At 48.2% G+C, this 27,945-nt stretch overlaps 1 protein-coding gene across 2 annotated transcripts; it reads left to right on the top strand.

Annotated features, from left to right (window-relative positions):
- Positions 1–318: 318 nt before the first annotated feature.
- On the top strand, positions 319–26,880 carry LBH (LBH regulator of WNT signaling pathway). Of its 2 annotated transcripts, XM_044926113.1 has the most exons (4): positions 319–545; positions 3,077–3,179; positions 18,889–18,938; positions 19,383–21,100. In XM_044926113.1, exons 1-4 carry the CDS (start codon positions 520–522, stop codon positions 19,492–19,494), a joined length of 291 nt encoding a protein of 96 aa, XP_044782048.1. In that variant the 5' UTR covers positions 319–519; the 3' UTR covers positions 19,495–21,100. The 2 variants fall into 2 exon arrangements, with proteins under 2 accessions (XP_044782048.1, XP_006061112.1); XM_006061050.4 differs by lacking the exons at positions 18,889–18,938; positions 19,383–21,100 and adding an exon at positions 24,248–26,880 and having other exon boundaries at positions 332–545.
- The last annotated feature ends 1,065 nt before the right edge of the window (positions 26,881–27,945 follow it).

Below are 27,945 nucleotides of genomic sequence, written 5' to 3'. Positions count from 1 at the left end.
CGGACGCCGGCGGGATTGTAAGCGGGTAGTGGCGTTGACATTGAACTCAGGTCCTAGTGCATGCGTGCGGGTGCGCGCGTGCCCGTGTCCACGCGCGTGTTTGCGTGTGTGAGTGGTGGAGTGGGGGCCGGGCTCGAAAGCTGCAGCAAACCACGGCCCTCGGGGAGCGGAGCCGAGCGCGCCCCCCAGCCGCCGCCAGCTGGAGCTGCGAGCGCTGAAGCCATTCATGATTTTGGTGACGTTATTCCAGGAGTGGGAGAGGGAGGGCGTGGCCTCCTGGAGCCGAGCCCCGCCCCCGCCCCTATAAATACCGCTTCCCGGGCTCTTTGTGGGGCCGCGAGCTCGTCTGCCCTGCCGACATCGCTGGTATCGGGACTGTCTCCCGGAGGCGGACCAGCGAACGCCCAGTGCCCGCGCCCGGCAGCCTGCCGCCCCTCTCTGCGCCCCTGACATCCTTACCCGGGACGCAGTGACCGTGTTTAAATCACAAGGGCGTGGGTCAGGCTCCCCTAGGACTTCATGTCTGTTTATTTCCCCATTCACTGGTGAGTATCTTCTGCGCTCTCGGCGGGCATCCGTCTCGCGGCCGTGGCTGCTGGGCCCCGGGGCGCCTGCTCGTACCGGCTGGGTTGCGAGGGCAGCGGGCGGCGCGCGGGCACCAGGCACTAACCAGCCGCCCAAGCCCATGCAGGAGTCAAAGTCAAGGTTGCCTAGATGGGGGTGGGGGTGGTGGTGCTGAGAGCATCCAGACAAAGGAAGTGAACTCGCAGCCTTCACTTAAGTGACGGCTGGGAGGGTGTATTTACGGTCGTGGTGGGGTGGAAGAAGAACCAGAGGTCAGGGCTGAACCTGGCTAATAAAACCCCCCTCTCTGCGGAGGGCTGCAGGAGGCGCGCGCCCGGCCTGGCGCAGGGGGCTCCAGCTCTCCCCGGCCCCTCCCCTTTTCCTTTTTGTTTGCATGCAAGTCTTGGCGTCGAGGCCCGCGGCCGCCAGGCTGAGCTGGTGCAGCGGCCGCGTTTGCAGAGCTCCGAGGGGTGGGGAAAACGCCCTCTCCACACGGAACTCGACTGAAGCCACAAGCAGCCGCACAATCACTTGCTACACCTCTCGATCCCTTTTCCTCTCCACAGCCCCTAAACCCGACGCGCCTTTCTGGGGGCCGAGGCTGGGGAGGAGCCGCCCTCCCCCCAGGCTCGCCTGGGGGTCCTCGTGCTGCCCGGGCCGGGCAGAGAGAGGCGGAGGTTTGCACCCGACCTGAGATCGGGGCTGGGAGGGATGCGTCCTGGGCGCCCGGCTGGTTGAAGAGCTAGCCCCTGGCTGCTGGGACTTGCGTGCCGGCTGTTGCTTCCTTCCTGCGCTGAGAAGAGGAAGAGCGGTCAGGGGGCGAGCACTGGCGGCCCCGAGCGCGCTCTCAGGTGCGGGCGCAGAGAGCCCGGCCCCGCAGGCTCCAGCTCCGCGCAGTCCTGCTCAGCTCAGAAACAGGAAAGTTCATGCTTCTTGCTCCAACTTTTCGGCCCCGCGCCGAGAGAGGAGTGAACGCCGGGACATCAGGCTGAGAGCCCGGCGAGAGTCGTGTGGGCAATAGCCTTTCCCGAACCTAGGAGGAAACTGACTTTGGAGTCCTAGTCCCTGACCTCAGACTTGCCCGGAAGCCTAGCATCCTCTCTTAGTCTCCCCTCCCTCAACCCAGCCTGCCTGTTTAGAAAAGAGACTGCATTCTCAAAACAGAGTGAAAATCCCCTCACCCCTGAGGCTTGCTGTGCCCTCCTGCAGAAGGCCCCTTCCCTCCTACCTCCAGGTACCAAATGGGTGAGACTTGCAAGGCCGTTGGAGGCTGTGTTCCCCTGACCACTCAAAACTCACCAAGATGTGTGTCAAGGCCCATCAGGGTTATTGTCCCCTGAGAGATTAAGGTTGGGTCTCACTTTACAGTTGATTAGCATTTCATGGTTTGTAGTGCTCCACCCCCTCACCCTGTGGAGCATTGTGAGCATAACTGTGGAAACTGTGAGCTCTGCATTAGTATCATGGTAACTAACAGGGCACCTGTGGCTCAGAGAGGTTGTATGACTTGTTCAGAATCACACAGCACTTGAGTGGCTTAGCTTGGACCAGAACCTATTGCTTTTGTTTCCAAATCCAGTGCCATTTCTATGCTATGTAGAAACTGTAAAATGAAGATGAGTTTGGTACCCCTGTTTCCTTAGCTGTGGTCTTTCTAAAGCCTACCCTAATTTTTATTTTTAACCATGTATAAAGGCATGATGGTGAAAATGTTGTGTGTTGTGTAGCGAGTACGTTGGCATTACACATTCGGGACCCTGTACGTGCCCATGGCTTGTGTGAGGATAATGGAACACTTGTATCCTGCTTACAGAGTACAAAGCACTTTCACATGTCAGCCACTGGTGGGCCAACTTGGCCCCTCTGGAAATTTCCTTTGCAATCAGAGTCCGGGCATCCTTAAGGCTTTTAATCCAGGGGATGTTTTTCAAGCTGTGAGCTTTCAGCTGCTGTGGCAAGGGCCAGAGAAGGGGCTTGGATGGCAGATGTGAAGCTTAGGGAAAGCTGACCCCTTGGGGCTTTATGTGGGACATTTTGCAAAAAGGAACACTAGAGAGACATAGAAATTTAGGAAGGCAGCATACTGGACTTGGTTTCCTGAGGTTGGCCTGTTATCATTATGTAATAGCAATATTCGTTTTCAATAGAGACGGGTTGAATTGGTTTTAATATAGACAGATGGCCTCCACTACTTACTGTTTTGGGGTTTTTTCTAGTTCTGTCACTTAAAAGAAAATTCAGAGTCATTTTGTGCCAGTGGGGACTAGTACAGGAGAGGAGGAAAGAGGAGGTTTGCCAGAGTGGTTTTCAGACAATGGGCTTTTTTGAGAGCCTTGATGCTCTGGGCTTGTAAGGCACTTCCTCAGGGTATGAGCTTGTTTTTCTGCGAGTTCTGTTTTGAACACCTCTCATCCTCCTTCCAGACAGTTTCCTGATTTAACAGCAGAAGGCACGAGAGGAGGAATGTGAAAGTGTGTATGTTTGTTGACTTTTGTTCTGGGTTTCTTGGCAGCCCTGACTATCTGAGATCGGCCGAGATGACTGAAGTGATGATGAACACCCCATCCATGGAAGAAATTGGCCTCAACCCCCGAAAGGATGGCCTTTCCTACCAGGTGAGTTCAGTACAGGTTCCCTTCTGGCTTCTTAGAGCCTAGTGGCTTTTGCTGGGGCTGGTGGTAGACTTGGTTCTGTATCCCAGTGCTGTTTGTAAGATCTGTGTACCCTTGAGAAAGTTCCCGAATGCCAATAAGCCTCAATTTCTTCATCTGTAAAATGGGACAACAGTTGTTCTTACCACATAGAATTGTGAAGATTCAACATGATGAAATAACATGGATAAGGCAGTCACAGTACCTGGGACACAGTAAGCGTTCAGAAAGCATGAGCCAGTTCTTAATTAGTCATCCTGGCTGCTGTGAACTCTTCCCTTTATGGTGGGAAAGGGGGAGGTGATTTGTGCAGTCAGTTCAGACTAGAACTTCCCTCCCCAGGCAAGCCTTGGGCAGTAGTAACATTGCTGTGAGAGGCATCTTATGAAGAAGGGTGACCTGGTGGAGGAATTGCTGTGTCAAATGCTGCTCTCTTCCTCTGGTTGATGGTTGACCAACTGATTCCAACAGGGTTAGTGTTCAAACTACTTAGAGTTGAAGAGACCTTTCCCCAAAGGGTAGTTCTCTCAAGGATGTGATTGCCCAGATCTAGCACATAGATTATCCTGTGTGGTGGATCCAGAATATATAAGGAGCAAAAGAGTGGTCCGAGTAATGCCTTCAGATTCTCAGTCCCATGCTCTTTCTGGCCTACCATATGCTTTCCACTACGCCTGGCCCACAACAGAGACCTTCAGATACCGTCAGGGCTGCTGCTGCTGCTAAGTCGCTTTAGTCATGTCCGACTCTGTGCAACCCCACAGACGGCAGCCCACCAGGCTCCCCGTCCCTGGGATTCTCCAGGCAAGAACACTGGAGTGGGTTGCTATTGCCTTCTCCAATGTGTGAAAGAGAAGTCGCTCAGTCGTGTCTGACTCTTAGCGACCCCATGAAATGCAGCCTACCAGGCTCCTCCGTCCATGGGATTTTCCAGGCAAGAGTACTGGAGTGGGGAGCCGTTGCCTTCACTGTCAGGACAGTGAACTGTTTTCAGATTTCTGAGGAGAGTGCCTTGGTCATTACATATGAGGGAGGAAAGAGTCTGTTTTTAAGAGAAGATCTTGGAACTGTGTGGCGTGGCTGAACGGGGAAAATGAATGGGGTGCGGTGGGCTCATTCAGCAGATACTAACTGAACGCCGCTATGGGCCGTGCACTTTACAAACAGTGCTTGTTCAGTCTTGACCGTAGCTCTGAGGTGGGAATTATTGTTCTGTTTCACAGATGAGGAAACAGGCTCAGACTGAGTGGATGACTTGGGTCTCGAATTCCAAAGCCTTGCTCTTCTGGTGCGTCATGTGTCTGTGCCTTAGGGTTGGTTCTTGCCTAGAATTGAGACTTTGCTCTGGCTAGTCACTCCTTAGAACCACCCTAGGTTTGCTTTTGTGAAGAAAGAGAACACAGAAAGCTGGGTGGGTGTGATGGAGGGAGGGTGATCAAAGAGAGCTGAGATGAAAGCTGAGGTTGGCTAAGGTAATTTGGCAGATGACAGCAAGAGTCTCCTCAGACACACTTGGGAGGTTCAAGGAGGCCCCTTTCGTTGTGTCGACATGGCCAAGCCTCTTCTGTTGGCTGGAAGGGGTTTGGGGTTGTGGGGGAAATACCCTTTCCTGGTTGGTTTTCTACTTTCTACCCTCAGAGTGGGTCTGAGAGAGACAACTGAAGGCCCCACAGCCGGTGGGAGGGCAGAAGTTTCCTGACCCACTGGCTGGGGTGTTTTTGGATACCAGTTTCCAAGTCACTGAATCAGACTGAATCTCTTTGTGGTTACAGGTGAGGGGTTTTTTTTTGTTTGTTTGTTTCATTCTGGGTTTCAGATTTCCATCACAGAACCTTTCCAGACACAGTCATCGGTATGTCTGATGTGTGCTTTCTATATTCTCCTTTTGAATGCATCCCAGGATAAAGGGCCAGGTCCTACAGGGCCGTTTTCTTGACCTTCAGGTTACTCTGTTGAATCTGAGGGATAGAGTAGGTAATGACAGAGGAAGGTGCTGTGGTGCTGGGTGAGGACAGCTCAAGTGGGGCCGCTGCGGGCTGGAGGAAAATAAAATTGCCTCTGGGCTCCTGAGATAACTCGATGCTGCCTAAGCAAAGGGCCCTCAGATCTTCCCTTGTGGTGCTAGACTGAGGGCCCAGTTTTCACAGCCTCTCAGGAGATCTGTTCCTGCAACCTTGAAGCAGACTACTGCCCAGTTCCAAAATATCTTACCTTGAACTCCAGTGCAATCCTTCACAAGATTTCAGAAAGGTCTTCCTGGAGAAGAGACAGGGGAGCGGTGGTTATCTTCAACCAATCAGCATTTATTGGACACTTACTCTATGTAACATGCTATGCTGGGCATTGTGAGGAGGGTCCAGGGCTTATGGGGGAGACCAACATGCACATAACTGGAATACAGGCCATCTGGTGGAGTAACTGGAAAGTTATGGTCAATCTGGGGATGTGTGGCAGTGGGAAGGCTTGGGAGGAGAAAGTCAGACTGCGGCCTTGAAAGAAAATGAGGACTTTGAGAGGACACTTCCATCTCTAATTTTGTAGCACCTTTGGCTTGCCCCTGTTTGGGCCAAGCTCAGGGCTCTGCAGCAGGTTGGTCTGACAATTGTCATATAACTGGTATTCTCTGGGCCCACTCAAAGCCACTGCCATCCAATTAAACACATTCCCACCAGAGCTCTGGGGACTGGCCGGGGTCTGTCCAGTGTACATGCTCAGGCTGGACTTGGATCTGGGGGCAGCAGAGCTTTGAGCTCTGTTCTTGGCATTCTTCCTGAGGGTAATAATAGTACATGGCTTTTACTGCGACCTGCTTTTCCCAGGAACTAAAAGTGGGATGGAGACATCAATCCTGACTTAGCAGTTGAAACAGAATCTCAGACTTGTGGTTTGACCTTGAAATAAGGTCGTAAAATAAATAGGCACACTGGAATTTGTCAGCTGTTCCCCCACCTTCCAGACCTCCCCAGAACAAAGATTTGCTGATTTCTCTGCCCCAGATGTGGCATCTTTCTTCTCCAGCGCCTGTGGCATTTGAGCTTAAAAGATGCTGCCATGGTCCTGCCTGACCTTCTCCCTGCTCAGGTCTCTAAGACCAGAGGATGCCTTATTCCCTCTTTGTGCCTATCAGCCATCACCCTTCCAGTAGCCCTCCCCAACCTGAGGTGCCTGCTGGCTTGGGGCCTTGACAAAGCAGGTGCTAAGTGAATGGTGGTAGTTTCAGTAAAATTGAGTCTCTTGATTCTAAAGCTGCTCACCTGCACTTTTGCTTTAGAATTTTTAAAGGGCCTCCTCAGCCTCAAATCTCTGTCTGCTCAGTCATGTCTGATGCTTTGCAACCCCATGGACTGTAGCCCACCAGGCTCCTCTGTCCATGTGGATTCTCCAGGCAAGAATACTGAAGTGGGTTGCTGTTTCCTCCTCCAGGGGACCTTCCCCGTCCAGGAATCAAACCCGCATCCCCTACACAGGCTCAGACAGATGTCTTTTTATCCCCTAAGAGATTTGGGGAAGCCCTATCTCTTGTGCTTGGGGACTCAGTGCTGTTTTATGAGCACGTATAAAAATTGACAGAGCCAGTACCCTGTTGTATCTTAACATTTACTTAGAGAGTCAATTCAATATGTGCAGGCCACATCTGCTGTCTCACGTGGCGTGAATTATGACACCCTCCCAGGTGGGTGAATGACAGTTAATAGAAAGTAGAGTACATTTTGGGCAGGGATGTAAGTGGTGGCCAGCACACAGGGGGCTGAGTGGGAGGGTCTCCAGAAGGAGGATGGGGATCTGTCCCTGCTGGGCTGCAGCTCCCTCCCCACACTGCATCTGTCAGCTTCTTATTCTCTGGCCCAATGGATAGATGGATAGGGATGTTTGCCTCATGCCTTCCTGCTTTCTCTAATTCAGGGAAGCAGGTCAGTGGCTGCCTTGCAGGCACCCCACAACCCCACTGATTGTGACATTTTGGAAGGCCTCTCTGACCCGGTCTTCTTCTGTGCTGTGCCTGAGTTGGTCTGGGCCCTGAATAGGGTCCTGGGCGTTCGCCTCTGGTCATGGATGTTGCTGCAACCCAAAGGCTGTGCATTTCGGCCTGGCCGCCCGGCTTCCCCAGCACAGCTTGCTGAGGCTTCTGCAGTTTTTAATCCCCCTTGCTGAGTTCTAGACAGAGATTTGGCTCTTCGGTCTTCATTTAAATCTGTCCCCTCTCAAGCAACTGGACCAAGATCTGATAACTTTTATCCTTCCTAGAGTGAAGTGAAGTCACTCAGTCGTGTCCAACTCTTTGTGACCCCATGGACTGTAGCCTACCAGGCTCCTCCCTCCATGGGATTCTCCAGGCAAGAGTACTGGAGTGGGTTGCCATTTCCTTCTCCAGGGGAATCTTCCTGACCCAGGGATCAAACCTGGGTCTCCCGCATTGCAGGCAGACACTTTAACCTCTGAGCCACCAGGGAAGCTCTGATCAGCACACCTTCCTTCCCTGGCCGCCTGTATTCCTCCTGCTCTTCTTGGTCTCATTCTCCTACCATTTGATGTCCACCCACCAGGCAGAGGAGCAGCGGACTCCCCTCCTTCTCAGGGAAGCCAGGGAGGATGCGCCGTGGACTAGAGCACTAATTCTGTATGCACCACAGTGCCTCGTGTTCTGGGCTTTCCCTTTGATCCTCAGCGCTGAGAGCTTTCCTGCATCTTCCCCTGCGTTTCCCGAGACGGGAGGGAGGGATGTCCTGGCTTTTGTAGGACAGGGAGGAGGGACAGTGATGGGTGACCTTTTCCTGCCACAGTCCTGTCATTTGCTTCTTGCAATCTGAGCCTCTCTTTCAGCTCTGCATTATGACAGGTCTGAAGCACCGGGCTGGCTGAGACCTGGCCCCTCCTGGGACAGACCTTCTCTGTCTCTTCCATCTCTAAGGCCAGCATTTTGCCAACTCCCTTTTCTCCCCATCCTCACTCTTCATCAGAAGCAGCAACTCCTATCTCAAAGAGCAGGCTCAGCTGAACCTCTACAATCAGACAGCAGCTCAGAAACGCTTGCTCTTCACTCACCTGTCTACTGAGCCTTTCTTGATGAGACCCCCGAGCCTGGCTCTCCTGTTCCCTCCTGTGTAAGTGCAGGTGTGGAAATCCGTGACGGGCTGGGGTTCCTGCATCTGTCTCTGCTCTCTTTCCCTCAAGCCGCTGCTCACAAAGCCACAGCAGGTGTGTAATCAGCCCCCTTTTTCTCCTCCTCCTGGCGCCCCTGTCTCATTGGTTAACCCCAACTGCAGTAACCCCGAGTGGTTCTCAGGAGTTGGGGAGCCCTGGCTGAGCAGGCACACAGAAGTCCCCTGGTCACCAGCAAATCATCTTTCACATCAGACTTAAAAAGCCTCAGTTGTCCCTGGAGGGACATAAAGCTAAAATTCCAAAGCACTTGGCAAGAGACGTCCAGCCATGAACATGACATATTCCTGGAATCCCAGCACGTTTTCTCTCTCCGATCCCTACCGCATCCACTCCACTCCCTGCTTGGTACAATTCATAAGAACCTGAGGCAGAACAAGGCAGCTAGAGCCACAAGGTTCGGAAGCAGAGGGAGTCTATTTCCTTAAGCAGCACTGGGCCTGCGTCTGCACATGCTGCCTCTTTCTGAGCCAGTGCCCAGGTCACGTCAGTGTTCAGGTCATGTCTACTTTGTGTGGGGGATCCAGCACCTTCCTTCCACGCCCGAGGCCTTGACACACACACGGCATTCACTGTTTTGTAATGCCCCTGGGTGAGAGCCTGCAGAGGGCTGGACTTATTCCCACGGGGGCTCCCCCCACAACGCACACACCGTGGTCACAACAGTGAGTCTGTAGCACCGCCAGGGAGAGAACAAGCTTGCTTCACTTCCCCAGCCAACGTGACACACACTGGAGCCATACAACCCGGCCTTCTCTCAAAGGGCCTGTGTTAGGCCTGAGGCCTCTCAAGCGGTGGTGTGTCCATCACTCTCCAGGCCCAGGGTCTGTGTCTTAGACGGCTCTTTGTTCCCACAGAGCCGGGCGCAGAGTCCGGCAAATCGTTATTTACTGGATTCTGTGTGATTGTTTGGCCCCTTCTTCTCTCCCTTTCCTGAGCTGAGAATTCTCTCTCCACCTTGGCCACCCCATGGCGTGGGTTCTCATAGGATCAGCATTTTTCTCTATGCTGACCTAGTCTCCCAGGTTGGATAGAGAGGACGATTGTACCATGAGGAAAAGGGATGAGTTTGGGTGGCAAATCTTGTGACTGGAGCCAAGAGCTATTCCTGGGTGTCTAGTGAATGTCCTAAAATGATCTCTCAGGCCCAAGTCCTGAAATAATCCTCTCAGGATGAAGACAGGCCTTCATTCACACGGGGATCAGAGCTTCCCGGGCTTCGCTCCTTTGCAGTCTCATAGCCGTGGGGTCCCCTTGGCCATCACTCATCTTACCACCTGCCTTCCCTTGTCCCTGAGCCCAGCTCAGGAGGATCTTTATCAGTCAATCAAATCTGGTGTCTACTCCTCACTCCTTGACTGAAGGAGAGCCCTTTGTTGCACAGACCTATCTTAGAAAAAGAATTAAAATTTGCCAAAAGTTGCTCCAGACTGTTTTGACCTCAAGGGAAGTTTGGGAGCTCCCTCAGCCCCCTCTTGGCTAGAATTAATTGCCTTGCACTGTGAGAAGCTCCTTTTACATAAACTGTATAGAAGAAACACTCAAACATTTAGCTGAAGTGACACTGACTGTCTATAACTCAGCCAGGGATTGTATTGGAGCCAATAGGAAGGAAGGTTCCAGATCGCTCACCATCAGGAGAATTGCCCTGAGCAAGGAGAGCACTCACAAACCTCAGTCCAGTGTGTGTGTGGGGGGGGATGTCTCTAGGTCTGACTTTCTCCTAACCTGAAGGTGGTTCCCAGGCAGAATTAGTTTGCCTTGAATTCATCTTCTGTCTTTACTTTGTAGAGCTTGAGACATCTCTGGATTTGAGAGGAATCCCTGATTTTCCCAAATTCCTAAACATTTCTCCAGACACAGCCCTATGTGTCAGCTCTAATTTTTCAGCAGGCGAGTGTGTGTGGGTAGCACCAGGCTTAGCCACTGATTCCCAGGGACTGAGCCTGAGATGCCTACACGAGTGCACGCGCATGCACACACACACATTCGCATCCACTTTCATGAACTCTCACACACATGAGCACACTTACACACTCACTTATGACCAAAATGGCAGATGGCAGAATGTTAATAGCAGTTATTTTAGATCAGAATTCTGTAACTGTAGGAAAACTTTCTTTTCCTTCCCCCCTTTTTGAGTAATTTCACATTTTCACTGGTGAAGTATATATTTTATTATTCTTATGCTTACTTTTCAAATTTTTAAAGTAACACATGCCCATTGTGGAATTTTTATTCTCTTCTTTAAAGTTCTTTTTCCAAGTCACCATAATCTGACCATGCATAAATTGCAACTGTTAGTATGTTAGCATCTTTTCCTTTCTTTTCCATGGCACTTGTATTTTTATGTGCTCAAGATACTGAATTGTGTTCTGCTTTTTCACTTAATGGTATGTAAGTCATCAGTATCACATTATCATAACTTATCTTAATGCCTCAGCCAGCATTTTAATAGCTATGATATTTTATCATAAAGTTAAAACATTATTTCTTTTACCATTATCCAATTGTTTAGTTTTTTTAGATTGTATGCATTTTTATTTTATAAATAATATGATAATTTATATATAATTTTAGATATAAATCTATATTTGTAGTTTATATTATTTCTTAGAATAGGGTCTTAGAAGTAGAATTTCTGAGTCAAAAGGGGTAACAGTGTCTGTGTGTGTGTTATAATTTATGAAGGTGATACTAATTCCTTCTAGAAATGTAGAGAAATACAGAGAAGTACAAAGGAAATTTTCAATGCCCACATTCCTATCATTGAAACATTTTGGTATGTTTACTTCTAGTTTTATATTTATTTTTATTAAAAAATAAAATGGAGGAAATACTGTGTGTGCTAGAGTGACTCTAGTGAGTCCTTTTTCATTTTGTATGATATTGGGACTATGTTCCTGTCATTTGGTTTTCTTTGTAAAATGACATTTCATTGTGTTATGTACCACATATTACTGAATGTTTAGGTTGTGGCATATTTTGTTCTTACAGAGAGCACTGCTTTGAACATCATTTTACACAAATCTCTGCACAGGTCTGATTCGTTTCCAGAAATTCCTGGAAATAGAATTACGGAACCAAAGAGATTCAACACCATTAAGTTTCTTGATTATATATTACCTTAAAAACAGAAAACACTGGTCTATTAGTGAGGTACTTCAGAGGCTCCTTGACCTGCATATTTAAAGTTCCTAAGATGATGGCTTTTTCCTCCTTTTGGCTGTGTAGCAAACTTTTAATCCACAGTTGTGCCTTATTGTTCCATTAAAATTGTATTCTTCGATCCATCAATAAATACTTGTGGTTAAAACAAAAAAAAAAAAACAGAAAACAAATGAGCTTATCATAATATCCCAGCTCTCAGCATTGAAAGCTTTAGCAGATAGAATCTCTGGGGGTATAAACTCTATACAGGTAGGATGATGGAGGGGCTTTGTGGAGAGAGTCAGAAAGGTGTTTGATTATTTTAAAGTGTTTGAGAGATGCTGTACATCTTCCTCTAGTTTATTAATTGCTTATTTTGAACAGAGATGATAGCAGTGAATGATGTTTAGACACCATTTAGCCAGCATTCTAAAATAGCCAGCGACATTCTTGTCCTATAGCGGATATGTTGACAGGCTTTATGGTTTATGAATGTATGTGAGTTGGCGATTCCCCTATTCATCTCCTTTGTTAAGAAGGTTGGAGCACTGTGTGACCTTGAGGAATATTGGGGAAGTTGTCTTGGCTTGGAGACCAACGAAGGTTGAACAGATCCACGTTTAGTCCCCTGAACCCTCTGGGTTTTCCTGGGGTTTCAGGTCTGGCTCATGGAATGGTCATGGTTTAGAAATATTGCTTCCCCTACTCTGCTCAACATTATGTGGCAGCCTGGATCGGAGAGGAGTCTGGGGGAGAATGGATACATGTATGTGTGTGGCTGAGTCCATTTGCTGCCTACTGAAACTGTCACAACATTGTTAATCAGCTATACTTCAATATAAAAGTCGAAAAAAGAAATATAGCTTCCCTGGAATCAAGGATACACTGGGCTCTTAGAAGTCGATCTGAACATAATAGAAGTCTTGGGCCAGTGTTCAAGGGCCTTGCATCCAACAACACTGCAAGACTCCTGGTTCTTTGCAACAGGTAAATAGCCTAGGCCAACATTCCAGTAGGGCCCCCTTATGCCTGGTGGTTTACAAAGTTAATGTGTATTATACAGACAAACTTTGAAAGTGTTAGTGTATTTTATGGTTGCCATCTATGATAAGTAATACTAGTTTCCCATTTATGTAATGATAGAACTTTTTTTTTTAATATGTTTTAGACAAGCGAGTAAAGAAAAAACTATAATTGAGCCACAGTGTGTGTGTGGACAGGAAAGAGTAGCAGCGGTGGGGCCTGACTTCCGTGGCGGGTGTCACTGTTGTCAGCATGAAGGAACTGTTTCCTCCAGAGCTGAAGATATACTCTTAGGTGGAAGCATTCTTAAAGATCAGTTAATACTAAATTATGGTTTCTGTGTGTGTGTGTGTGTGTTTCCATTTGGCCCCTTGGATACAGCAGTTAAAGCCATATCAGAAATATTTTTGGCTGTTTTCCTTGGCACCCTAATATTGGAGGTTTTAATGCCAAATTACTTCTTAATAAATGTTCTGTGTATACACCACGTCTTGTTTCAGCAAAGTGTTAAAACCAGAGGACAGCTGGCCCTGGGGTTCACAGAAACTTTCCGAGGGATGTGACAGCAGAGAGCATTTGGGGAAAAATCAGTTTCCACATCTTTGGCTTCCCTCTGTTGCTCTCTAAAACTGTGTTTCCTAAAGACAGATCTCACCAGTTTTCTTTTCCTACCCTTCTGGTCAAGATTGCCCTCCATCCTCTTTGTAAGAGGACCTGCTTCTCACCAACTTGAATCTTTTAAGGTGCTTCCCCAGCATGTAGAAACTTTAGGGGCATCAAAATGGACCATTTAAAAATGTTACTGTCTAAAAAGCTTCATAAGTCCCATTTGTCTATAGGAAACCAATGAAAAATTGCCTTTGTCTTTAATAATTATTTGTGGTATGTTTATTGATCACTTATATACTATTAGCTGCAATAAGACAATCCAGAATTTCGTTTTTTTTAAACCTTAAGGTCACAGGACATAAAAACATTAAAAGTCACTTTATATGCAATAAAGACATATTATTCCTGAGAAGTGTGAAAAAATTAATGACTAAAAACTTTCAAACAGGAAAATATATTAAGATAAACTTCTATGGAGCAGTAGAGTGGACGTACATTTTCAAGTAGGGAAAGGAATATGATTTGACTTAAGAGCTTGTTCATGAGGTTTTTTTAAATAGGTGATGGTTGCTATCAAGTTGCTATGCTGTTTATAAGCCATTGAGTACACATTTAAAAGAGTAGCATAAAAGTTTTATTTTAAAATGGTGGTGTTTATAATATAGCAAAACTTTTAGGTGTCAGTTTTAAAAGGTGTGAAAGGAGACAATTTTTCAAAATTCTTTCAAAGTATAGACCATATTTGGAGATCGTGGATACAGATATTCTCCTTGGGATAAAACTGTGGTACTGTAGCATCTCTGATGGGGTGGGGGAGGCTGGACCACCTTTGAGACTTGGACCAGTCTCTGTCAGATGTGGGGATGCACTCAAATGCCAGTAGCATGACATTGGGTCACCTACGTGTTCTTTGGACACTGTTAGTGATAGGGAGCTCAGAACCTCTCAGCACAGCAGGGTTTTAGACTATGAATCTGGACAACTGGTTTCTAAGCTTGGCTTTGCTACTGTCTACATCATCTCAGGTGACTCCCAGCATCTCTTTGGGCCTTGCCTTCCCCATGTGTCATGGAAAGAGTTGATTCTATCATTTTTGATAAAATGTTATATAATGAGGTGAAGTCCTCCATCCTAATCTTAGTTGGCCCCTAGAGTTAAAAAAAAATCTTCTCTCTCTTAGAGTTCATGTCAGCCTTTCAATTATTTGAAGGTACCTTTTGTGTTCCCCTCAAGTCTTTTCCAGTTTTAAAACCTATTATCCTTCAACCTTGACTTATACAGTCATCTCTATGAAGGTATTTTTTTCTCTAGGCTATTGGCTTTCAAACTTTTTAATCCTAGTCTCTTTGACAGTCCTAAAAATTATCTAGGACCCCCAGAGATACATTTGTTTATGTGGGTTATATCTTTTGACATTAAGAGTGTTTAAAATTTTTTTATTATTTATTAACTCCTTTAAAATAACAATTAAAACCATTAATTAATATAACTAATGATTTTAATAAAAGTAAATATACTTTCTAAAACAAAGAAAAATGTTCACATTTTTTTGCAAATCTGTTTGATATATGGCTTAACAGAAAACAGCTAAAGCCTTCAATTTATTGTGATTTGATATGTGTTGATTGAAGTCAGTGAAAGAAATCTGGCCTTTGCAGATATGTACTTAGAAAAGGAAGAAATACTTTAATAGCCTTTTCATATATTTTGCTTTGATATTTTGGCAAAACTGAGTAAGTGGTAGTTTCTTGAAGGTTAGTGGTAATGTGGAATCTGAAACCTTATCAGTGAACTTTCTGTACTTTTACATAAAATTCATTAGCCTATCTTGCACCTTGAATGACTCTTTTACCCATGCTTGGTTTCACAACCTGATGTACTGATCATTTGGAAAATATAGGTTCACCAAGTTATGCAGATCTTCCAAATGTTAATATATTTTGTTATATAATATAAAAAAAAATCACATTAGTTAATATCTCCACTGGTCTCATCAGAAATTCTTCAAGTGATAGGAAACTGTCAAGCTTATGATGGCTGATACAAGTTTTCCAAAATTCTAATTTTTGCTTGAGACCTCAGCTTTTACCATTGGTAACAAACATCATCAGACATTTTCTTTGAAATACCAGTCTTATGTCTGCCAGATATCCAAGTCTGAATAACCATGGTTTGTTGGTCAATAATTCTTTCAACTGAAATGGTGTTTCATGGAAAAAAGTAGCTAGTTCAGCTTGCAACTCAATCCCATAAGTGTTTTTCTGCGAGACAACTGTTGTGCTCTGACATGCACCAGAAATATTGTATTCCAACTTTGCAATGGCACCCCACTCCGGTGCTCTTGCCTGGAGGGTCCCAGAGATGGAGGAGCCTGGTACGCTGTACTCCATGGGGTCGCTAAGAGTTGGACACAACTGAGTGACTTCACTTTCACTTTTCACGTTCATGCATTGGAGAAGGAAATGGCAACCCACTCCAATCTTCTTGCCTGGAGAATCCCAGGGACGGGGGAGCCTGGTGGGCTGCCGTCTATGGGGTCGCACGGAGTCAGATACGACTGAAGCGACTTTGCATAGTGTGTTAAAAAACATGTACTTAAAAAAATCAATATTTAATAAAAATTAATCTTTACTGCTTCATCATGGACATGGAGAATTTTGTTTTCATTGTGAGTGGGGGGCAGTGAAGATACATTGACCACCAGTTTGCTGCTACTGCCATCATTAATTCTTGCATCGTAATTAGTATTAGTCACTCAGTTGTGTCCAACTCTTTGCAACTCCATGGACTTACAGCCTGCCATGCTCCTCTGCCCAAGGAATTCTACAGGCTTAGAATACTGGAGTGGATAGCCACTTCCTTCTCCAAGGGATCTTCCTGACCCAGGGATTGAACCCGGGTCTCTGCATTGCAGGCAGATTGTTTACCATTGGAGCCACCCGTACCAGCAATCTCACCCACTGTTGCTTTTCATACCATTAGTGCAGGTATCAACATGAGAAAAAAGGCAAATAACATCTTAGTGTTATGAAGAAAGCATTTTAACTCCATGGACACTCTCTCCCTAAAAGGACCTGGGGAATTGAGCTTTGAGAACCACTGCTCTAGACTATGGCAACCCACTCCAGTGTTCTTGCCGGGACAATCCCAAAGACGGGGGAGCCTGGTAGGCTGCCGTCTATGGGGTCGCACAGAGTCGGACACGACTGAGGCGACTTAGCAGCAGCAGCAGCAGCAGCAGCTCTAGACTGAACAGAAATCAGAGGGCCGCAGCAGGGCATCCCAGTGCAGATGGTGTAGATGAGCTGCATGAGAGGAGCAGACCTCTAGGAACATAGCCCTGTTTCTTTCAATGTTTTTGCATCAACACTGTAGTTATGATCAACTAAAATCTCTAGATCTCTTTTATTGGACCTACTATCAAGCTTCCTGTTTGAGAGGGGGCAGAAAACTTTTAAAGACATACATTAGCTGATGACTTCACTTTGGGAAAAGGTGAGTGGGAAGTGATGGATGTCGTCCAAGTGGACACTTTTCACAGATGGTGGAAAGAGATGGATAGCCGTGGATTGGGGAATCCTCAGTCTAAGATGGGCAGTTGAAGCCAGAAAGCTGCCTTGAGTCCAGAGAAAAACCTGGGGGGATACTGAGTCCAGAGAGGGCACAGGGAAGGTGACGTTATAAGGAGAGAGTGTGAGTCCTGAAACAGGCTGGCCTCGTAGTGTGCTGCAAAGGTGGTGATGATGACTGAAGGCCAAGCAGAGGCCCTGGAGCTGGGCTGTAAGAAAGTCCTTGGAGACCTGAAAGTTGTTTCCATCCAGTGATGAGTTTGGAAGCCATGTAGTAGCAGAGCCCCAGACAAGAATGGGAAGGCTATGGGACCAGGCCAAATATTCAAGATTTTTGTCTCTAAAACAAAGACTGAGGAAATGGTTGGAGATAGCACCCCTGTCAGTCTGGGCTTTCTGAGAAAGGGGGTGTGTGGCTGTGGGACACTTGGGTAGCTAACAAATGGGAGAGACAGAGAGGCCATTCCCCAACTCTGAGATGACTGAGAAGCTTGACTTCTTTTCAAAGGGTAATAACGCTATACACCATAGGATGTAGGTATGTGAAATTATCCTATGCCAGATAGCTGCAGTGTTTTCTTACCACCCTGGGGAACTTTGAGAGACATTCTTTAATATTCCAAAAGCCCCATCAGCTCACTGGACCCAGAATTATCAGCAGCAATTAGTGCTAATTAATTGGAATTTGGAACTCTTGACTTGCAGGATGGGTGTGTGTTGGAGAGATGTTTATGAAAGATGGTGTTTATCCAGAGGATTTCCTTTTCTTTTAAGTTTCAAGGGTAGAGGCTTAAGCATCTTTAATCCAAAGGAAGGAGATCCAATAGTTGTTATGAAGCCCCAAATCTCTACTCAAGTCTCCTTTAGGATTAGAGACACCAGGGAAGGGTAGGAGAGGGTGAGGTGGATATTCCATAACCCCGTCCAGGGGAGATTCGAGCGAGGTGCGTCTCAAGGATGGAGAATGAGGTCACTAGCATCCCAGTGGAGATGGGAGATTGTTCTTCCTTGTTCCCTGCATCCATCAGTGGCCACTGTGCCCCTAAGCTCTAATTCTTTATGTTCTTAACCGGCCACATTTCACTTTGAAAAGTCAGTAAAATGCAAGTGATGATGAAGCAGGGTGTACTTTTTTTTTTTTTAATTAGCTGCCTCTCATTCACTCAGCCTTTGGCAGAGCAGGATGCTGGTATAGATCTGCCCATTGTTATAAACCAGCCCCTCCTAGAGAGGAATAAACACACAAGGCCAATCCATTGTTGTTCTCCAGGAAAAATAAGAAACCTGGGCAGCAGGACCTGGGAGTAGGCTGGGGGAGGGAGGGAAGGATGCATAATCAGGAGACTTCTAGCTGCAGGGGCTTCCACTGAAAGGCCAGGATCTGGACCAGGCAGTGGCTTTCATTCCAGCTGGCCTAACTCATGCCCTGGGAAAAGACAGGCACTGGGGAGGAAGTGATGAAGTCACAACCATTTCTCCAAAGAACCTGGCCTAAAATTTGTGAGCACAAGCCCAGGAGTGCTGCTGATTTCCTTCTGTCCCAAGCCACAGCCACAGACTTTCCTCAATCTAAATGTTCCCTGGGGATCCCAGCTTTACCTAATAAGAACCATCATTAGGAATTTAAAATTTACAGAACATGTTCGCACATACCTGTATTTAGTTCTCTCCAAAGCCCTGTAAGATGGGAATGAGCATTAATCCCAATTTATAAATGAGGAAAGGAGAGGGGTGGGCCTCCACATCTTTGAGCCTATTGGGTACCATGCTGGCACTCAATCTGAAGCATCATGTAATCCTTCCAACAATACTGTAAGAGTGGGAACTCCTTCCTCATTTTACTTGGGAGGCAGCTGGGGCTAAGGGAAATTAAAATGACTTGACCTCAGTCATAAAGATAATAAGATTCAGGGACTAGGGAAAAGCCAGATCTTTCAGACTCCTGGTCTACCTGCAGGAGTGGAAATTTTCCATCGCAGGTTTGAGGTTGATTTTTTTCCCCCTCTTCAGGGAGGGAAGAGGCTCACTGTGTGGTTTTGGATGCTCAGGCAGATCCCTCTCGGGACCTTGGAGAGCCACCTGGTTATTCATCTCAGGCTCTATCCCACCTCCGGTCCTCCCCCTCCCACCCCAACATGCCTCTTCCTTCTATTCCTCTCCAGCAAAGAGGAACCGGGTGGCCAAGCTCCCTGGATCTCAGCTTGCAGAACTGGTAATTACCCCTTTGTGTCTAGTTAACCACCTTTCATCTCCTCTACTTGCTGGTGTCCACTTTCCCTTATTAGCATCTTTCAACTCTTTGCCAAGCCCTCCACCCTGTTTGTGGCCAGCTAGGGTTGTGGTTGTTTGTCGCGGTGATGGCTGAGGGATGAGTGTACATGGTGGGGTGGCGGAGGGGAGGGGGAGCGGCTCCAACCAGAATCACTCACATTTTCCATCCTCGGTGCCAGGCATCTCTCTCCTCTCCCACCCCAGAGGCAGCCAGGTTTAGGTCACCTGGCTTAGAGGCGACAGTTGATAGCTAGGCCCCCAAATTTCGGGCCTTTGGAGCTTGGGTATTACCTTTCAGTTCCCTTGCATGGGTGAAATGGGAGCCGTCTGACTGGCAACTTTTATACTTTCGACAAAAGCCTGCTGACTAATTCCTCATCTCCAGGAGCTCACCTTCAACCCCAGATTTCCCTGCTCCGAGGCAGCCCGTGTTGGCCCATCAGCCAAACATCCTGAGCTTTCCTGGACAGTCCTACTTCCACTGTCCTCATATTTAACCATTTACTTGTGTAGCAATTTATATTTACTTGACTTTACATATTTCATATGTTTATATTAATAAAAATTAAAGGAAATTTTAAAAACTTAGCCTCAATTTAAGTGCCTAAGAGCCACACGTGGCTGGTGCCATTGGACAGTGCGAGTAAAAACATTTCCATTATTGTGGGAAACATATTCCAATATACTGTCCTATTGGGCAGCTCCGATATACACAGGCAGAAATTCCAGCATCCAAAGTACAGCTCGCAGATCGTTTGTTCCTTGAAGGTCCTAAAGCTTCTCTGACCTTTCGAGTGAACTCATTTGAGTTCCCAAAATGTCAGAGCCTGTTGGGATTGGAGACCACCCGGCAAAGGATGCCTTTGAAGAAATGTCCCTTATGAAATTCACCATTATCAAGTTCGGAATGCCTGCTGTTCCTCCACAGTGAGACAGGTGGGGCCTGGGATGTTCTTGGTGCATGTGATCGCCAAGACCTCATGTGCAAAGAAGGGAATTCGGTGTCTCTTAGTTTCATCCAAGTCACCGGCCTTGGCAGCCAAGGGGACAACTTGTTGTAGAGTGTAGTCTTGGTGGACCGAGCAAGGGGCAGGGCTCAGAGAATTCCAGCTGTGAGGGATGCGTCTTGACCTGTCCTGCCTGGGGGTGAGGGTGGGAAGTACCTCTCAGAGCCTCCCCATAGTCCTTTCCAGACTTCTTAGAGGGCACCTTTGCTGCAGAGAGAAGAGAAAAGGAGTTTCCCCCCTTCTCCAGTCCAGGGAGAAGGGGCGCTTTGGGGTAAGAGGTTTAGCCAGAAGCCTTTTCTTTCTGGAACAGGGGCAATTGGTTTATCCCTTGCCAGTTCCTGCAGGCAAACAGCATGCTGGCCTGGCCTGCCGCCCCAGCCCTACCTGTCATGTGCTTGGCAAGTCTGACTTGAGTCCTTTTTTCCACTGCCTTCCCCACCCCATCAAATTGCCGTTGCAACCTCTCATTTTTCTGCTGCCTAGATGATTAAAAAGCATGACTTAGTGGAAAAATCTTGACCTCCTTGGGGTCAGCCTCTTAGGCAGCTGTCAGAGATAAGATTGTACTGGCAAAATACTCAGCTATGCTTTGCAAGGCTTTCTGTCTGGATGTGAGGAAATGAGAAGCTGTTTGGTTCTGGGTGCGTCCTGTTTGTCTTTGGAGACAGCTACAATTTTCAGAGACATAAATTGGTATTATCTGATAATAAAATATGATCTCTGATGGGAAGGTTAGATTATTATAGTGATTTTTTTTTTTAAGTAATTAACAGGCTTTGTTATTTTTTTTTTTTTTTTTTCCCATGGTGCCTGCTCTGAGCAATTCAGGGAGCAAAGTTCTCTGGCAACTAAGCAGTATCAGAAGTTCAATGCTCAGACTTCCCCCATGGACTTTAAAGACTTAATTGTGCAGCTCCTGGTATGAAATTGTTTGGAGTTATTTTAATTATTGTGTTAGTATTACTGCCTCTTGCTTGGAAGTTGAATACTTACCATAGTCCAAAGAGTACCAACTGTTCCAAAGAGGACATCGCAATTTGAATTTAACATATGTCCTCAAAGCATTTGATCATCTTTGTATTTGCCCAGGATTTGTATCCATCTAGTAAGACCAGAGGCCACTTCACTTCTTAAATGGAGAAACTCAGGCCCAGGTGGTTGAGAGGTCTTGGTTAGGTAGGGTTGGACAAGTGATGTCAAGGACATAGAACCTGGGGTCTGTGGCTTGACCCTTTGTGTTATCAAATGGGCGCCTCTTTTGAAGTCCTTTGGGTCTGAGTTTGGGTCCCCGTTCAGCCACTTCCTAACTCTGTGGCCTTGAGTGAGTCAGTTGCCCTCTGTGTGCTTCAGTTTTCTCATCTATAAATAGTGATCACACCACTGCATACTTCAGATGATTATTGTGATCTGCGATTCGGCTCAGCAAATGTGCCTGCCGTATCTTCCATCATCAGCAGCATCATCCTTATCTTCACATTTTCCCTACTTTTAATGAGAGACCCGCTTCCAGCTCAGAACAAAGTCACCTGCTCTCTACCACATGCCCTTTTCTTGTTGTCCTCCTCTTCCTTTTGCTAGCCTTGCTGCTGCGTGTCCCTTCAGCTTTTCCTCAGCATGGGCGACTGTAATGAGAAGCCGGTCACCACCTCTCTCAGCCGGGGAGTCGCAGCATAGGTACAGCCCCAGGCTTGAGGTCAGAGGGTAGAGGCAGAGGTCCAGGGCTGTCCTGGGCCTGGTGTCCATCCCCTCCTGATATTTCGCAGTTCTGTTCTTGAAGATGTAGAACAACTGTCCAGACTTGACAGTTCATCTTCTGGACCTGTCTGCCCAGATGGTCATCTTGGGGCCTGAACTGCCAGATGGGCCATTAAAGCCCAGGGTCTTAACCCACCATCCCTGCTCAGCGTTCCAGGAAATGGGCATGTTGGTTCAGTGGCATCCATTCATTGTTCAGAAGATGCAGGTGCTGAAAACAGCAGATCTGGTTTGAATCCTGGCTCTTCCTTGTAGCCCTCAGAGTCCCAGGGTCTCTCTGCTCCTGGTCGGGGGTGTGGTATGTGGTGTGGTGGCAGTTAGGCCTAAGGCAGGTGATATCTGAAAGAGCTTTGTAAACCGTAGCATACTTTCCACTTGTGGGGTTCCCCTCACTCAGGCCCAAGGCTTGTGCTTGGAAAGGCGTCTGGTTCCCCCTCGCAGGGAGGGGCTCCAGCTCCACATAAGAGAAGCCAGGAGGGCCCCGAGTAAGCCCCGTGACCTCCTCCCTGCTCGGCACTGGAGTCTAGTGCACAGCACAGTCCAGGGCCAGACCTGCAAGGCTGGCTGCCTCGGGAAGAGGAAGCCTGTGGTGGGGGTCATCTTTCCCCACGCCTCCCTTCACCACCACCCCTAGCCAAGCCCCTCCCTTCCTTGTTTTCCTCCTGGCTGCCATTAGGATACTTTTTATAAGCCTCGTTAAATCTTTAATGATGCTTGGTTGTGCAGCTGGCTTAAGACTTAATCCCCAGCAATAGGGCTTTATTGGATAAATGGTTAATAATCACTCGTCTGCAGGGATTGGGGAGGTTGTGTTGAGGCCCATGATTCCCAGAAGCCCCACTTGGCCCCTTGACATGGTCAGGGGACCACACTTCGTGGGGTCAGGTGCAGTAAGACTAGGCACCCTCATCACACCCCAGAAGTTGGGAAGGCCTGAGGTTCTAGGAGAGCCCTTTTAGTACCTCCAAGGCACAGGGAGCCCCCAGGTTCTCTTCAAATGTATCTCTACCCCCTCCTTGTTTCACTTTGCTTTCTTTTGCCATGAACAAGCTGTGTGACCCTAAGCAAGTCTCCTGACCCCTCTGGGCCTCAGTTTCTGTATCTATTAAAAGGACAGGTTGGGAAGAGATGACCTTATAGGTGCTGTGTGATTCTGTAAGCCCCAGCAGCCCAGACAGTCTTTTCTCTCCAGCTCTCTGGTGTGTCCCCGAGGGCTGTGTGTGGCAGGGGACCAGAAGCCCTTGGGATTAAGCACTTAAGCTGCTGGGCAAAGAATTGGGTCATCTGTAGTCACAGGGCAGCGTGCGCAAAGGGAAGCCACAGAGCCTGGATTTTATAGCCTAGTTTAGGGTTTCCCCTGGCTCTGGGCAAAACACACAGTAGGCTTAGAAAGGAACCTTGTGGACAGGACTTTGGAAAGAGAAGTAGACTCTTTCAGGTATAGAATTGTCAAGGTGGGTGTTGTTCAGTCGCTCAGCCTTGTCCGATTCTTTGGAACCCCATGGACTGCAGCATGCCAGGCTTCCCTGTCCTTCACTATCCCCTGGAGTTTGCTCAAACTCAAGTCCATTGAGTCAGTGATGCCATCCAACCATCTCATCCACTGTCACTCCCTCCTCCTCATGCCCTCAATCTTTCCCAGCATCAGGGTCTTTTCCAATGAGTCAGTTCTTCACATCAGGTAGTCCAAAGTATTGGAGCTTCAGCTTCAGCATCAGTCCTTCCAATGAATATTCAGGGTTGATTTCCTTTAGGACGGACTGGTTTGATCTCCTTGCTGTCAAGGAGACAGGGGTTGTTCACAAGTGGAAAAGGAGCCTGGGATTGTGTTCCCACGTGCCCGTATCTGGGACCATGCATTCAACTCTGATTTGACTTCAACTTCACAGCTGTAGTGAGATTAGAACCCGTCTCCTTAAGGGGCAGGTGGTATTGGGCCATGGACTTGGGAGTCAAACAGACTTGGGTTTGAATCCCATTCTACCACTGCACATTTCTAGGCTGAATGGTTTGGGCACCCTCCTTCTCCAGGTATCTCCTGAGTGTCATTAGCAGCACCTTTGTTTCAACATGACTGTGTTGGGTGCAAATGACCTACATAAAATACCTGGTATCTGGCTCACATCAAGAGCTGATAATTATCCTGGGAGGAACTTGCTGTTGAGGCACCTGTTGTATGCATTGTACTTGTAGTTAAAATGCTTGCCACAATTGGAGATGTGACTTACTGTGGAGGACATGATCTCGAGTTCCTTTATCTGAAAACAAAACCAAAAAGGACAAACACCAATTTTGGTAGCACTGCCACGAAAGCCTTCAGCTTCAGGATTAGTCGGCTGAGGGCTGATTTCCTCTGTTGCCCTGGAGTTTGCTCCCTGGCCCCTGCCTGATGCTCCCCAGTGTTCCCAGGGCATAGCATGGTCCCTGGTGTACAGTGGGGGCTCAGTCCTGCACGTGAACGTGACTGGGTTCTCTGCTTTTATTTCAGATCTTCCCTGACCCGTCAGACTTTGACCGCTGCTGCAAACTGAAGGACCGTCTGCCGTCCATCGTGGTGGAGCCCACAGAGGGGGAGGTGGAGAGTGGGGAGCTCCGGTGGCCCCCCGAGGAGTTCTTGGTCCAGGAGGATGCGCAGGACAACTGTGAAGAGACAGCGAGTGAAAACAAGGAGCAGTAGAGTCCACGCCGGCTCCCTCGGGGTCACACCAGACAGCCTCTGTACCTGAACTGTGTTCTTTCCCGCTACCATGGAAGGAGAGCGTGTGTGAGCCACCGTAGTTCTGCACACGCCAGATGATGGCTTCCGTTCTGCACCTGCAAATCACTGAGTTGGTTTTCTTTTCTTTTCTTTTCCTTTTTTGAGATGTCGGGCAGCGGAGCCCTCTGCGACTACGTGCCAGGCCTTTGAGAAAGGAAGCTTCTTAGAGCAGGGGTGGGGTGCGGGGAGGTGGGTGTCTTGGAGATCATTATCTGAACTCAGGCGGGCTGGGGGCAGGCCTGGGACTCCAGTGGGCTCCGGGGGAGGACGTCTGGGGCAAGAAAAACAAACAGGAGATAAAAGAGAAAATACACATTTGAGAGAAAACATCGAGCAGAGAAGTGCGGCCAGGAAGGATGGACCCAGCAGCACACTGGCTACTGAGACACTGAGACACCACCCCACAAAGTCTTCATCTCTCTCTCTAGTTTTGCCCACTGCCCGCCTTTGTTTTTATTTTGGGTGTGTTGGTCTGTAATGGGAGGCAGGTGAAGGAGAGCCGTGGAGCCTGGCTTCCTGCAGAGCCAGCCGGAGGTGATGCTGGGAAAGAGAAAAGTCTCCTGGTTCCTTCTCCAGACCCTCCCCTCGGGCCCTGGCAGGTGCACCTGCCCGCTATGATCTGGAGGTTTTTTAAGAGGCTGCACTTTTGAGCGTTCCCCTGATTGATCCTCTTTGCCCCCCACCCTAGCCTCTTGGATATAGCGAGGGCCTTTCCCACCCTTGTTGGAGGGCTGAGATAGATGCTTGGACACCGAGGTCCATCCCCCGCTGCTCTCCCCAGACTCGCTCTCCCTCTGGGTGGAGGCACAGCGTGGCGGGGCCTTCCCCCAGGCTGGCCCTTCCTCCTCCTGACCCCCACCCTCCCAGCCCCAGCACAGCCATTTGGGTGGCTGCTAGCCCTGCCGTGGGTTTGAGCCAGCCTGACCAGCCGCAGTACCCACTCCCACGTGGGATCTTGGCTTCTTTTTCCAGTGGGGGCTCAGTGGCCAGCAGGGGAGACTTTCTCTGTTTCTCATAGGGAAGTGAGCATTAAGGCAGGTCCTGAGAGCTGGCAGAACCTGGGAGTTGTGGATGGCGGTGACAGGCAGCCCGGGGATGGAATTTGAAACTCAAGGGTGTCATGAGATCCTGGGCTTCTGGATGCAGAAGGTGGGTGGCGTGGGGAGGGAGCTGCATCCCTTTCCTCTACGAGGCCTATAGTTGCAGAGAAAGCTAACCTGGACTTAGAGCTTCTTATCATAGTTAAGAACCATCTGGAGCTGCAGAGATTGCAGGACAAAACCCTTCACACATCTCTATCTCAGAGCAGGACTGTGCAGCCAAGAAGTGAGCTCAAGTCCCTCCCTGGGGCTGAACGCAGCCAATTGAGGCACCCACCTCGTCCCCTGAGGGCCCCAGGCCATCCAGGCTGAGCCCTTTTGGTTGGGACATGCGTGTAGACTTGTACTTAATACCTCAAGGTTAGTGTGGCTCTGGGGAACGCTGGGGCGGGAGGACCAGTGTGGCTACTTGTATCAGCAGGACTTGGTTCTGGGCAGCCGATGCTCATCCCCTCGCCCCTCCGCCCCCACCCTCTGTGTTGTCTGTTCATGTTGCATACACCGATGGCAATAACTTCTTCCAGCTCCTCGGGCAAGTGGGAGAGGCCTGCAGCCAGCCCTGCGAGGGAGCATCTCTCTCTCTCTCTCTCTCTCTCTCTCTCTCTCTCTGTCTCTCCCTCCCTCTCGTTCTCCCTCTTCTCCCTCTCCTCCTGTTTCAGCCGCAGGGAGCCTTTCCCCATTCCTCTCACCCCTCACAGCTGCAGTTCTCATCCCATGACTCCCTCCGTGGATGGGGTCTTGCCTTTGAAAATCCCGTGTTTCTGTGTCCCCGTCTCATGCTCCCCTGTATCATCTGTTCCAGTCTTGCCGTGTGATGGGAACGTGCTTGTAAACTGCATAACAAATCTGCTTTGTGTATATGTGTGTTTATGGGGGTGGTTTATTATTTTTTGCTGGTCGCTAGATCCCTTTGTATGACCACATGGAGTCTGAGCAGGCCAGGGGCTGACAGCTTAAGTCAGGACCCTCAGCGGTGAGCCTGCTGTGGGGACCCAGCTGTTCTTGAACAAGTGGCTGAGCTCCTGTCTGGCCTCCTCTTTTTTTTTTTTTAAAGTAACTTGTGTGTATTTCTAACTGATCCTATTGGGGAAAAAAAAAAACCCAACCCTAGTATTTCAGTAAAAATGCCTGTTGTAAGATGAACCTCCTGTAACTTCTATCTGTTCTTTTTTGAGGCTCAGGGAGAAACTAGCATTTTTTTTTTTTTTCAAACTACTTTTTGTCACTGTGACAGTTGTAAATAAAGTTTGAAAATGCTTTCCACTCTGGTCTGGTTTCTTTTTTTCTTGCTGCTCTGTTGGAAACGACAAAGCATAGGAGCTACTCTCGCAGGAGGCTGAGTTCAGCATAGCCGGCCTATGTGAGGGTCCTTATGTACCTTACCTGTTGGCCCTTCTGGGATGAACCCATCCATGGTTTTTTCAGCTGGTTGAATGAAAACAGCTTTTTTCTTCTACACTAGTGGTTCTAACTCTGGATGCACATCAGAGTCACCAGCAGAGCTCTAAAAAGTTATAAATACCTGCATCCTACCCCCACAGACTTGGATTTGAATAGTCTGGAGTGAGGTTCAGGCATTAGGATTTTTTAGAATCACCTGGAGGAGATTTTAACACACAGCCATGGTTTTAAACCACCTTTCTAAGAGAAGAGAAAGTGTTAGTCACTCAGTCATGTCCGACTCTTTGTGACCCCATGGCTCCTCTGTCCATGGGATTCTCCAGGCAAGAATACTGGAGTGGGTCACCATTCCCTTCTCCAGGGGATCTTCCCGTCCCAGGGAAAGAAACACCCCCAATATATTGCAAAGTTTTTCACAAAGACTGAAAGTGAATGAATGAGTGTGTATGTAGCTCAAGAGAACTCCGGGAATCATTCAAACCGTTGACTGAGTGCCTAGGACTTATCAGGCATTGTTAAGAGGCTGGGTAAACAAAACAGCAGTGTCCCAGCCCTCTCTGCACTGCTTCAGTATGAAATTAAAGGACAAATGTGGTGAGTGCGAGGCAGGAAAAACATAGCGAGCGTCTGTTGGAAGGGTCAGGAGGGGCGTCTGAAGACGTGACAAGGAGCAGGTGAGGTGCATGGAGAGAGTGCTTCCGGCAGAGAAGGTTTGCAATGAGCTTGGCTGGAGGGATAAGGGAGGAGGAAATAGTGCAAGGAGGGCTTCTCAGACCTGGGTGAGGAGTTTGGGCTTTTATTTTAAGAGCAGGGCCTAGGATAGTAGCATTTACATTTTTACACAATCTGGCTCAGTGGAGATGGAATTGGAGGGGGCAAGATGGAAGGCCCAGAGACCAGGAAGGGGGCTATGCGGAGATCAGAGTG

The sequence above is a fragment of the Bubalus bubalis genome, chromosome 12 (assembly GCF_019923935.1).
Source record: "Bubalus bubalis isolate 160015118507 breed Murrah chromosome 12, NDDB_SH_1, whole genome shotgun sequence".
In the NCBI taxonomy this organism is placed as follows: domain Eukaryota; kingdom Metazoa; phylum Chordata; class Mammalia; order Artiodactyla; family Bovidae; genus Bubalus; species Bubalus bubalis.
Note: the sequence above shows the minus strand (reverse complement) of the source record. Positions and strands in the feature narration are given on the sequence as shown.

Excerpts from the sequence above, each read along its gene's own strand:
- LBH (XM_006061050.4), top strand. The coding sequence starts at position 520 with ATGTCTGTTTATTTCCCCATTCACTG. Across the intron at positions 546-3,076 it reads GTTTATTTCCCCATTCACTG|CCCTGACTATCTGAGATCGG; the intron begins GTGAGTATCTTC and ends GTTTCTTGGCAG. Across the intron at positions 3,180-24,247 it reads AGGATGGCCTTTCCTACCAG|ATCTTCCCTGACCCGTCAGA; the intron begins GTGAGTTCAGTA and ends CTTTTATTTCAG.